Source organism: Gorilla gorilla, chromosome 1 (assembly GCF_029281585.2).
Source record: "Gorilla gorilla gorilla isolate KB3781 chromosome 1, NHGRI_mGorGor1-v2.1_pri, whole genome shotgun sequence".
NCBI lineage: Eukaryota > Metazoa > Chordata > Mammalia > Primates > Hominidae > Gorilla > Gorilla gorilla.
The window spans coordinates 189,519,947-189,532,677 of record NC_073224.2 but is presented as its reverse complement, the minus strand read 5'-3'; the positions used below and the strand labels follow the sequence as shown (position 1 = coordinate 189,532,677).

The following is a 12,731-nucleotide window of genomic DNA, read 5'->3' as shown; positions in this document are numbered from 1 at the left end:
GTTGGAGTTCATTCACTCATGTAACACTTACTGTCTGTGCCCTGTGTCGGGTCACGTGAAGATGGACCTGTCAGGGTCCAGAGAGGGAGACCTCTGTACAAATAATCACAATAATGTGATAACTGCTCTGCTAGGGGCAAAGAAAGGGACTAGAAGATGACTCTGACTTGTCCTGGGGGTTGGGGAGCCTTCCTGGAGAAATAGTGAAGTATAGTACTAGCCTGAACTCTGGAGCCAAATTGCCTGTGTTTGAATCCTGGATCCTTGGTTTACTAGCTTTGTGAATGTAGGCAAATTACCTCTTGTGCCTCAGCTTGCTCACAAATAAGGTGAGGATAATAGCTCCTACTTTATACGGTTGTTGTGAGGAGTAAATGAGTTAAAACAAATAAATCTCATAGTGACCGGCATACAATAAACATGATATAAGTGTTCACTGTATTATCAATAGGTACTTATCAAGCACCTATGCAGAGTCACACCTGTGATGAGGATAAGACAAGTCAGATTGACCCTACTCTCACAGAGTTTAGACCTTACACAAAATTGGAGCTGAGTCTCAAAGTACAGATTGCCTCTTATCTAAGGAGAGTTTGAGAGAAGAGCAGCGAACTGAGGAAGGAACTCAAGGGCTGCTGACGTTTAACACGCAGGCAGAAAACCCTACATAAGAGACAGAGAAGGACCTTTCAGAGAGGTGAGAAGAAAATGAGGGCAGTACAGTATCCTAGAAAGCAAGGGGGATGGGAGTGTGTGAGGATTTTTATTATACTCTACTCTCTGTGGGTTAGAAGTTCCACCACTGAAGTATCTCAGGAACGGGGACCTCATCAATGAGGGAAAACAGCAAGCATGAGCTTTGGGCACAGATCCAGAGTAGAAGCCCAGCTCCTCTCCCTACTACCTGTGTCTCTGAGACAAGTGACACAATCTCTCTGAATGTTTTCTTAGCTGTAAAATAAGGATAATAATAGTACCAACCTCACAGAGTAATTCTGAGGATGGCATGGGAGGACAGAGTCTATTAAGGCCCTAGCATTGTGCTGGGCTTACCTAGGTACTCAAAACCAATTCCTTTAGTCTTTTTCTTTCCTCAGCAGCTCCAATTGGTTTTGCTTCAGCTCCAATTAATTAATAGTTCAGTAACCATTGGGTGTGTGACTGTTATGTGCCAGACCCTGGGCTGACTCTAGAAATAAACGGATGATTAAGATCTGGTCTCTGCCCTCTCAATGTTCCCACGAGTTGGATGCTAGAGATGGAAGTGGACATCTAATTAGTACATGGATGCCATTATTTATTTTTATAAATTCAGTTAATAAATCCAAACTTACTGTGTGCTTATTATGTACTAGCCATTTTATTAGGCTTCAAGAATATGAAGTAACTCAGGCCCTTTGCAGGGGTCCCAGTCTGGGGGTTAGGGGAGAAAGAGTATGCAAGCTGAGAGTTACAGCTCAGAGTGATCCAGTGCTATGAAAAGGGCAGCAACAAGTCTGAAGACTCACAGCACTCCTGTGTCTAACCCTAGGAGTGTGAGGAGGGTGTGGCAATGCTCAAGAAACCATCTTGAAGGAAGTGAAGTATAAACTGAAAGTGAAGGATGGATGGATGGTAGGAATCTATTAGGGCAGAGGGCACAGTGTGCAAGGCCAGAGATGACAGAGAACTGGCACTTTCAGGAAACTGCAGGTAGCTCAGGATGTGTGTTGAGGGCATGGCTGGAGATACAGATGGGGAGGGAGGTAGCGGCCAGATGACAGAGTTTTAAATCCAAGCCAAGAGTTTGGATTTTATTTGGAGGGCAACAGCAAGCCTTTGAGAGGATCAAAGCAGGGTGTGACACAGTGAAGCAGGTGTTTTAGAAAGCTCTTTTTGGCAGTTGTGTGGTGACCGGTCTATAATAGAAGGGACTGGAGAAAGGGAGATCAGTTAGGATGCAGATTTTTTTTTTTTTTTTTTGAGATGGAGTTTCACTTTTGTGAAAAGGCTGGAGTGCAATGGCATGATCTCAGCTCACCCGCAACCTCCGTCTCCCGGGTTCAAGCGACTCTTCTGCTTCAGCCTCCTGAGTAGCTGGGATTTCAGGCATGCGCCATCATGCCCAGCTAATTTTGTATTTTTAGTAGAGACGGGGTTTCTCCATGTTGGTCAGGCTGGTCTTGAACTCCTGACCTCAGACGATCCGCCTGCCTTGGCCTCCCAAAGTGCTGGGATTACAGGAATGAGCCACTGCGCCCGGCCTAGGGTGTAGTTTTATAACTCAAGTGACAGACAGTAAAGGTCTGAAGGGAAGAAAAGGTAGTGGGATGAAGGATGAAGGAGCAGAGAATGGATTTTGAAGATGTCAAATAAGTAGAATATATAAGATCCTTCTTAAATCACTGCATGCACTTATAAGGTGTTACTTAAATTCTAGCTCCTGACACATTTCTGTATAACATTAGCACTAAGAACCGTTTGAAGAATGAGTATTTTGGAGAGCTGAGTTTACTATAAAAATATGACTTTACCCCTCTTAGCATCCACCAATACTTTAAAAATGTTATTATTATTGCCATTATTAATTGCAACGCCTTAGGCTGGGTATGGTGGCTCACTCCTGTAATCCCAACACTGGTAGGCTGAGGCGGGAGGACTGCTTGAGCCTAGAAGTTCAAGACCAGCCTGAGCAACAGAGCAAGACCTTGTCTCTACAGAAAAAAAAAAAAAAGAAAAGAAAAAAAGAAATGCCTTGGTCATACATGACACTTTCCTTGAAGATACCGTATTGTCATAAACACAGCAGGGGTTTTTGAGTCAAAGGTCTTGGTCCAAAACTCTGCTCTGTTCTTTACAAGCTGTTGAACTCAGGCAAATCATTTCACCTTTTGAGCCTGTTCCCTCTTCAAAATAGGGCCAAGACCACCATCTCATAGAGTTGTTGTGAGGTTACATGATGAAAGAGGTCTGTAATGCTCCGAGCACAGTACTGGGCACATTGTAAGTGCTCAGCAAGTTTAGTTCTCCGCCTCCTCTCTCCACATCATGTTCTCGGCTTTTCTGTAGACACCCGTAACACAGTGACATTGTGCAGGGCTCTCTGACCCTTCTCTGATGGGTCCTAGAGCAGTGCTCCTGGACTTCCTGTTTCTACTTTTCACATTTTCTGTGTCCTCGCCCATGAACAGACACTTCTCACTGGTGCCATCACCCACTCTCCTGTGATAATCCCATGAGTTTACAGAACAGATAACAGCTTCCTAATTGCTCCACATTAATTCACTTAATCTTCATAAAACCTTATCATCCAGGTACTGTTATTTTCATTTTATAGTTAAAAAGCTGAGGCACAGGAATGTGAATGCGAAATGACTTCTTAAGGACACGTTGCTAGTAAGTGGAGGAATGGCTAAGACTCAGGCAACATGGTTCCAGAGGCTGTGTTCTTAACCACACATCATACCACCTCTGAGAGCCAAGAACCCCAATAGACAGTGTACAAAGAGTTTATAGACTGAAGACTGGAGATCATGTCTCTTTTATTAATATTTTCTTTCAGACCAAACTTTCAAAATGCAACAGTGAGGAGCTGTATGGCCAGTTGGGGTTAAGTGTCACCTTCCAAAGCAGATTATTTGAGACAATGACAAAATACTAAATGCAGAGATATTCAAGGCAAGAAAGTCTAGTGATTGTATTTCATCCTCTGGAGGTTTCTTTTAGATAAAAATACGGATTGATAAAAAGAATGGACAGATTCTTCTCCCCAAATAGGATGATGTAAATGGTGATTCTTAAAATTTTTTGATCAATAGGTCCCACTGAGAATCTGATGAATACAGATTCCCTTTCCAGGAAAATACATGTTTAACCTTTTTTTTTTTTTTTTTTTTTTTTAAGAGATGAGGTCTTACTCTGATGCCTAGGCCAGAGTAGCAGTCGCACTATCACGGCTCACTGTAGCCTTGAACTCCTGGGCTCAAGTGATCACTTTGCCTCAGCCTCAACAGTAGCTGGGACTACAGGCAAGTATCAGCATGCCTGGCTAATTAAAAAGTTTTATTATTTATTTTTTTAGAGACAGGGTCTTGGTATGTGGTCAGGGCTGGTCTTGAACTTCTGGCCTCAAGCAATCCTCCTGCCTTTGCCTCCCAAAGTGATGTTTAACTTTTTATGTACAACTGTAGAGGATTCCAAGATCCGTTCTTGAATATAAAATTTAGAGATTCTTGGCCAGGCGCGGTGGCTCACGCCTGTAATCCTGGCACTTTGGGAGGCTGAGGTGGGCGGATTACCTGAGGTCTGGAGTTCTAGACCAGCCTGGCCAACATGGTGAAACCCTGTCTCTACTAAAAATACAAAAATTAGCTGGGCATGGTGGCACATGCCTGTAATCCCAGCTACTCGAGAGGCTGAGGCAGGAGAATTGCTTGAGCCCAGGAGATGGAGGTTGCAGTGAGCCGAGATCGTGCCACTGCACTCTAGCCTGAGCGACAGAGCGAGACTCTGTCTCAAAAAAAAAAAAAAAAAATCAGAGATTCTTTGTAGACAAGCAGTGGAAAATCAGAGTTAGCACTTTAAGTCCTGACCCTTCTACTGACATGCTGTGTGATTTTAGGCAAGCCACTATCCTCTAAGCCCCTTGTGCAAAAATGGAATCATCATCTCTGCCCTGCTTTCCTCATAGCGGGAGACTATTACGATGTGTGAAAGGTGTGTCCAATTGCAAAGTGCTATAAGAATGTTGTAAGGACACTGAGGTTCAGAGAGGTTACTTACCTTAAGGTCACACAGCTACTTAGTGGCAGAAGAGAGGTTCAACTTGGAAGACACTGAAGTCTCTGGAATGTGTGTGTATGTGGCTGTGGTTATATGTATGTGAAGATCTCTCTTCCTCTAAGAATTTTAAAAAGGATCAAAAGAGAAAATACAGGTGAAAGGGTTACACAGACTATAATGTGCAATGCCTATATGAGTTACTCCTGGACTGAACTAAAGACTCCAAGTCCCATCCACTTGTGGGGACCCAGGACTGGATGGCTAAGGGACAGAAAAGGATGGGTAGAAATGTGTCAATCAGTGATGCTGTTGTGGAGAGAATTAAGACCCTCTCCCACATCCAAATGAAAAAGTCTATACTTTGGGGGAAATTTGCCGGAGCTCTCCACCTCTTAAAAACCTATTCTACTGACCAGCACACTTAGATGTTATTATGTGACTAATACGTTTCTAATGTCAGCAGCAAGTAAAATCTATAAAAGCATAAATCTTACTCTCTTATGTTAAAAAGATAGATTCCATAAAAGATGCTCTCATTCAACTTTGATTCTGGATGCTTACAATCCAGAGATGAACATCTGTGTGTGCTATAAAACTAGTAGTGCCAGAGAATGGCAACATCCGAGATCAGAAACCTCCAAAAAAAATCCCTGCACCTTCTTAAAGGCAATGGGAAATTGGCAACACTTCCCTTAACTTTCAAACTAATGCTGCAACTGCACATCCAGCAGTCCAAGAACACAAGGGAGTAAACTGGAATGGGGGATGACAAAGAGTCCTGGAGCTTCACTGTCAACAGTTGGGCATAAGAATGCCAAGCAAATATTCAGACTGACTCACTTACTGGGCCTGGAGGCTGGGATGTAAAGCCCAAGGAAGCCTAATGGTAGGAGGAAGAACTGCAGAGGACACTGTTATTTCTGTGGTGATAGGAAGTCATTTTAATGCTCTGCTTGTATGAAAAGGTATAAAATTGCTTTGGCCTTTTGTCTGAAGCTTAGTAGACCATCATGTCCTGAGTGAACAGTGGCAATTAGCTGAGGCCTTTCCCAGTTATGAGGCCTAGAGCATAGGAAATCATGGGGCTGAGTAGGCCAGAAGAACTTTCTAAGGCAGGTTGAAAAAGGTTGTGTCAACTTCACACACATTCAAGTAGCATTTAATAACTTCCATGAAATTGGCTTTAGAGTAAAGTCTATATTGTTGTAATACAGAAGTGAAGGTGAGTGGGAGGGAACAATATAATGAAGAAACCCAAGTCAGATGGAACAGGTTAAACATGAAGGTGAATTCAGAGTACCTTCCCTCAAACCCCACCCACACCCCTGCTGCTGTTCCTGAGTATGACCTGAGTTCAGGGCTGCAGCTTCTTCACAGCAGCTACAGAACAAGGTCTACCTAGAAAAAAAAAGAGGTGGTGCCCTGGTGCATCTGTAGCACTGGAAATGACTATCTTGTAGAGCCATTAGATTAGGAAGATAGGAATAGAGCTGGAGAGAAGTGTTCAGTTTGAACTCCCCTGAACACTCCCCCTGAAGGGAGACCCATGGGTCTCTCAGCCTCCCTAGAGAGACCCCTGGTGCCAGAGAAAGCCCATACCTAGGCAGATGTAGCACTAGTCTGTGCTAGATAGTAATCTGGAGAGGTCCCTGGTTGGAGCATCAGAGAAGACACAAGGTGTAATTTTCCTGGTCAACATCCACTTCTGGGCAGAAGGAAAATGAGCAGGCCTATCTCCAGCTTTGGTTAGAATCTTCTGAGAACCCCTTGGCCGAGGCTGGGGGAACAAACCCAGCACTTGAACTCTTTTTTGGACAAGTACAAAATGTTAAAATCAGGATCCCAACCCCTAGGATAAAACCCACAGGTGACACAAAAACAGATATGGAGAAATATTTCAAGACTAAAAATAAATCATTGGCTGTGAAGGTATAAACGGTGTTCTCATGATCTAAACCCTAAACCCCAAATCTGTAGATTAAGAAAAATCCACACTTACTAAATCAAATAAAAAATTATTATATGCAGCTTTCAGGCAATACATGTCTTCTGAGTTGAGTCCCCAAGTTTGCTCTCTTCAACATATGAAGTCTGATTTTTCAGCCATAGAATGAGATCCTTTTCATTTGAGTCCAATATCAAATACTAAAACATTAAAAGAATAAAATAGTAGAGCAAGTTCCTTATTACAGGAGAGTCCATGGGGCTGCTGATCAGATTTTGTTGATAGACAAGGTGCTTAAACACCAAGTGACAAGGTCCGAATGTGTGAGGGAGTAGAGAGAGAGAAAGCAAGAGAGGATTGTGTTCAGTTTACACTGATGGACTAGCAGCTTGGGAGCTGGTATCTGTGAGGTTCTAACTGCCCAAATGCAAACCTAACAGTAGCCTCTTGCCACTGGGCCAGATACTGAAGTTTTGGTACTGGCCTCTCTGCACATGATCTCAACACTCACACTGTGTGCTTGAACAGTTTCCCTATGCTGCAATGGAACAGCAAATACCTCCTAGGTAGAACCTGGAGACCCAAGGCAGCAGCAGTAAATAAATATCTTGCATATATGTCAAATTCAGTCCTCAAACAAAACCTTACATCTTAGTAAAGCTGTCAGAAAGTACTAACAAAAATGGTATACTTTTTTCCTACAATGTTTAATCTCCATGCCGACAATGTCTCATTTGACTTTTTTTCCCTCTGCCCCTTAAAATTAGGTGATGAAGTAGAAATTCAGTCATGAAAATAAAAAGACATATATCAAATATACAGCATCCTGGTGTCACAGAACAGACAGAACTGTCCTAGACACTGTGGGGAAAAGATGGGCACTGGAGAGGTAAAAATTCTATTTAGTGATCACTCACACTTGAACAATGCATTCGTCATTGAAGGAGGGTGAAGTGCAGGGGGTAGGGGAGGGTGGCAGAGTTGTAATTCTCTGTAATAAGGGTTGGGAATATATACTCATGGATGGGAAATCTTAAGTAGCTATATTTATTATTACTTTTTCCAGCAATTTTGCAAGAGGCAGAAGTGTGACATTGAATTGAGTGAGACGAGCGTGTGGGTGGGTTGGCGAGGAGCCCTTCTCCTGATGCAGGCTGCTGGCTTGTCAAGGAATGGCTGGTTCCACCGCTGGGCCGTGTTTACTCTTTTGCTTCAAGGAAAAGGGTTTCTTGAGGGAACAACTTTACCTCCAATAATGATTTATTTGGGTCCAGTTGAGTTACCTAAAAAGATGAAGAACACATATTCAAAAGACTGAAACAAGCACTATATTCTCTACATGGCCTTCATTTTATCTATGTACACTGATTCTGAAACTATGCACTGGCATGAAGAGTCTCACAGTATCTTAGTTGATCTTCAAAATAACCTGCAAGGCAGGTGTTGTTATTCTCATTTTATAAATGAGGAAACCAGGGCTCAGGAAAATCAAATCTCATAGTCAAGTTTGGTGGAGGTACCTTTCCTGCACAGCTCAGCCTGGCTGGCAGAACAGGGGGCCCTTGGGAAAGGTGCTGGTTAACAACTGACTGGCATTCCTAGGGACCTCTGCTTGGTTAGCCCCTAATAGAGGGGAGGGACTCTTCTGCTTGGTGGGACTACAGCTAAGCCTTTGGGGCTGATCTTCCTCTTAGAACTACATTATAAACTGTAGAATGGCCATTCCACCATGCCCAACGATGAAGATCTCCCCTGGTGAGGGGAGGCATATCATACCCTTGTTGATGGTATATTTAGTTTGGAAAAAAAAAACAGTCAATGTCATAATACAACTTTATATTTTAAAAATTAAAAAAAATCATAATTTTGTAATAGGAACTATTGAAAGTCAAGCTAGACAAAATCTTGGCTCAGTGGGATACGTTAATCATACAGGGATCCTAAATTAGGTTTATGCCCTCCTAGGCAATGGGCAGGGATGGGACATGAAGGTCTTCTGAATCTGCGAGTGAGAGAAGAAACAAAACTTTCCTGTTTATCAAAAGAGGTCATAATGTTTAAAAGTTGAGTAATACTGGTTTAGTGGAAAGGACACAGGCTTTGGAATTAGAAAGACTCTAGTTTAAATTACAGCTGTGTTGGCTATCAGCTTTGTGGCTTTGGAGTTAGTATCAATCTTGCAGGACTGATTGTGAGAATTAAATGAGAAAAAATAATATAATTAGCAAAGTGTCTTGCCCAGAACAGGTGTTCCATAATGACTGCTGTGTGTGAGAGCAACTGTAAAGATGGTGGACACACAGATAAATGGGCAACTCCAAGTGTGTGATGGGAGGGCAAGCAATCTCTAGTCAGGCCTGAGGCTGCTGCTCTGCTGCTCTGGGCCTGACTGCAGCACCTGAGGCAGGCAATCTTATCTTCCGCTTAACTCAAGCTGCTCCTAATAAGATGGTTCTGGTGTCTTCTTCCATGGAGGGGTGGGGGATATGGGGAAGTGGAGACCCTGGGGGCCAAGGCCAAGTATCAAAGGCATGCTGGCAAGGGGAAGGGGAAACTATCTTCAGCTGTATCTAGATGGAAACCTGGTATGCTCAGGAGGGTCATTAAAAAGACACATCCGCCCCTGGAATCCTCTCCGCTTATAAGGAACTCAGAGCAAAGCACACTGTATTTGTATCTCTTGGGTTGTGGGCAGATGGACAGGCAAGGAGTGGGAAGGGCCTAGCCTGCTGTCTATCTTCCAATGCACTGAGGGGCAAGCTGCTGGCAAATGTTTACCCACTTCTCCAATTAACGTACAATACTCATTGGCTTCTGTCAACAAACAGAGCTACACTGCCTCTGCTTCTCATTCGTTGGCATTTTCTGCCCAGCTGCTTCTGATATTGTTCTTAATTAACATGCCAGAGCTCTTCCAGCATCTTCTACTTTGTTATTTGTGGCTTGTAAATATGATGTTTGTTGGGAGAAACGATCATTGTAATCGTGTGCTAGAAAGCAAAAGAGGATGGGAGGCTGAAGTATCAGGCCTGAGTTGCACCATGCTGGGGTTGTCATACGCAAGATTAGAGGTTCATAAACCACACCCAGTTTTCATATGAGAAAGTTGCATCCAAGAAAAGTGGCTTTCTTCGGTCACTTTGAGTGGGAGAGCTGGAATTTGAGAAGGAGGAAACTAAAATTTCTTGAACGCCTACTATATGCCAGACAACATATCCATACAACAACCATGCAAGACAGTGGAGATGATTAAATTGAAGCTCAAAGTGGTTACCACTTGTTTACAGCCATATGGTTAAAAGTGTCTATAAAGCACAGTGGTTAAAAAGAGTGAAGCAAACCTAGAGTCAAATCCTAGGTCTGTCACTTCCTACCAGTATGACTTTGAAGAAATTATATAACCTGAGAGCCAGTTTTCTCACCTGTAAAATGGGAATCATAGTTTCTCCTTCATAGGTTGTTGTGATTATAGTTAAATGGAATAATGTTGGTGCAGCCTCTGGTACAGTGTCTGAGCCAATGAGTACTCAGTAGGTTGTAGCCATTACTGACTGGGTAGGGGCCCTGATCTTTCTAACTTCAAAGCTGCAGCTCTTTCACCAAAACCTCCTGGAACCCTGATCTATACCAGGCTATCTTTCTTGTTTCTTCCCCACGGCCCAGCAAGAGTGCCCCCCCTTTCCTGATCAGGTAATGCCTCCATCTCTGGAGACCCCCGTCTACAGCCTCAGTGAGGCTGTGTCACCATTGGATTGCTTCGAAGCAAACACGGCTGTGCTGGCTGCTCCCTCTGGTGCCCTAAAAATAAAATCAAGCAATTTTTTTTCTTTGAAGGTCATTTTAGGTAAGAATTTCAAAGTGAGCAAGGACAATCTCTATTTCCATTCTCATTTGCCTGGCTTGGACAAACCAATTGAGAGAAACCTAGGGGGATGTAGGACATCATGTTTCTCCCCAGCAAGATGGTGGCCATGCTGTGAAACTGTCCTGCAGTGCTCTGGGCCCCATTCAAGAAGGACATGGAGCATGCCAGGAGGGACCTCCTGCTTAGGGAAGAGCCTAAAAGCTATGTTCTCCGAGAGACAGCTAAAGAATGGGAGGTATCTCCCTGGAGAGGGGGCACTGAGAAGTGGTGGTGTTGATGTTGCTATATGGGTAGGGAGGGGGCTGCGTCGGCCCTCTTTGAATATCTGAAGGGCTGATAAGTAGAAGACAGAGCAGATGTGTTCTGTGTAGCTCTGGGGGATACAGCTAGGGCTGGTGAAATAAAATCACAGGGAAGCAGAACCCAGCTAGTCAGAAACAACTTTTTACAGACAGACAGCAGCTGCCGACGTGGCTACTACTGCTTCTCTTATCTTTCTCCCTCCTCTCTCTGTTCTTTATTTTCTTGTTCTTCAGTCATCATCATAGCAGCAACTATCACTTATCGAGTGCCTACTATGTAGCTGGGAACCATGCTAAGTACTTTATATACTTTTTATATAGTACCTTAACTAGACCTCACAACAGCTCAGTGAAATAGATACGATTCTTTCCATTTTATGGATGAAGATACCACAGGTTATCTTGCCCAAGGCTGCAGACAGAATAAGGTTTCATACTCAGGTCTGACTCTAAAGCTGATGATATGAATGATTCTGACTAACATGTCAACAGGCTGCCTTGGGGAAATGGAGGTAGGGAGGGTGGGATGGGTGAACTCTCTGCTGTTCCCAGAAGCACTCAAATAGGGGCTTACTTGCAGATGATGACTATAAAAGCTAATGTTTATTGAGCATTTACTTTGTGCCAGGTATATTCCAAGCACTTTAATATAAAAGGTAGGTTATCTGAGGTAGGGATAATTATTTTAATTTTATTTCAATAGTTTTTGGGGAACAGGTGATTTTTGTTACATGGGTACGTTCTTTAATGGTAATTTCTAAGACTTTGGTGCACCCATCACCCAGGCACTGTATATTGTACCCAATGTATAGTGTTTTATCCCTCATCCCCTGCAACCTTCCCACTGAGTCCCCAAAGTCCATTATATCATTTTTATGCCTTTGCATTGAGGTAAGGACAATTATTATCCCCATTAAGCCAAAAAGCCAATGGAGAAATTGAGCCCTGGAGCAGATTAAGTAACTTGCCCAAGGTCTCAGAGCTATTAAGGGCAGAGCCAGGCTGTGAATCAAGGCAGTCTAGATTTGGAACCCGCTACATTATATTGTCAGAGGTATTGCTGAGAGTAGTTTCCATATAGAGAAAGAAGTTGGATGAGATGATCCTGAAGTTGTTTCTAAACAAGCTTCCGGGATATAAGATCTTCACTTTAAGAATGGCAATAGGTCAAGGGTCAGGAAAAAAGTCCTGAAATGTTTATAAAATATGAATACAAAAACCCAATCTGAGCTTGTGTTGTGCCATTTACTTGGGACTTTACTGAATTATTGACTCTCTAAATCAACAAAGAAGCCCACCTTTTGGGACTCCTTGGGGGAGAAGGGTCATTCTCAGATAAGAGGTATGGCTTGACTTTGTCTATAGTTAGAAAAGGAAAGTCAACCATCTTGACATTTTCTTCACTATACTTAGAAAACCTGAACGGATATATTTTCTCATTAGCTTAATAATTTAGCAAATTGGCTTTGTGAAACATGTTTATGTAACAAAAATGGGACAGGTATTCTTTGCCAAACAGAGCTATTCCTTTCTAGATCAATTTTCTTAGCAGACTGAAATTTCATATACTGTTTCTATTACTTCCCTGGGCTTCAGTTCCTTTTCTAAAAAGCCTAACACTGCTGTTGAGAAAAATGTGAATCCATGTGACAGATTCTCATCCTAGGCCACACTGCGAATCCTGGAATGTTTGGGGTTGTTGGGGGGGAAGCTCCTTAAATGCCAAATTATCTAACCCCTTCATTTCATAGAAGGGTGATCTAAAGCTTAGAGAGGTCAAGTGACTTAGCTGAGGTCACATGGTTGAATAGGAGCAGATGCAGCACTGCATGTGCAATACCCACAGAGTTTCTGACTT

General features: G+C 42.9%; 1 protein-coding gene across 2 annotated transcripts in view; it reads right to left on the bottom strand.

The window, feature by feature from the left end:
* Positions 1–7,739: 7,739 nt before the first annotated feature.
* FAF1 (Fas associated factor 1) overlaps positions 7,740–12,731 on the bottom strand; it is a 511,731-nt gene continuing 506,739 nt past the window's right edge. For both annotated transcript variants that reach the window (XM_019018242.3, XM_055348410.2), the window contains exon 19: positions 7,740–7,989. In XM_019018242.3, coding sequence (XP_018873787.1) covers positions 7,906–7,989 — 84 coding nt within the window. In that variant the 3' untranslated portion in view covers positions 7,740–7,905. The remainder of the gene's footprint in view (positions 7,990–12,731) is intronic.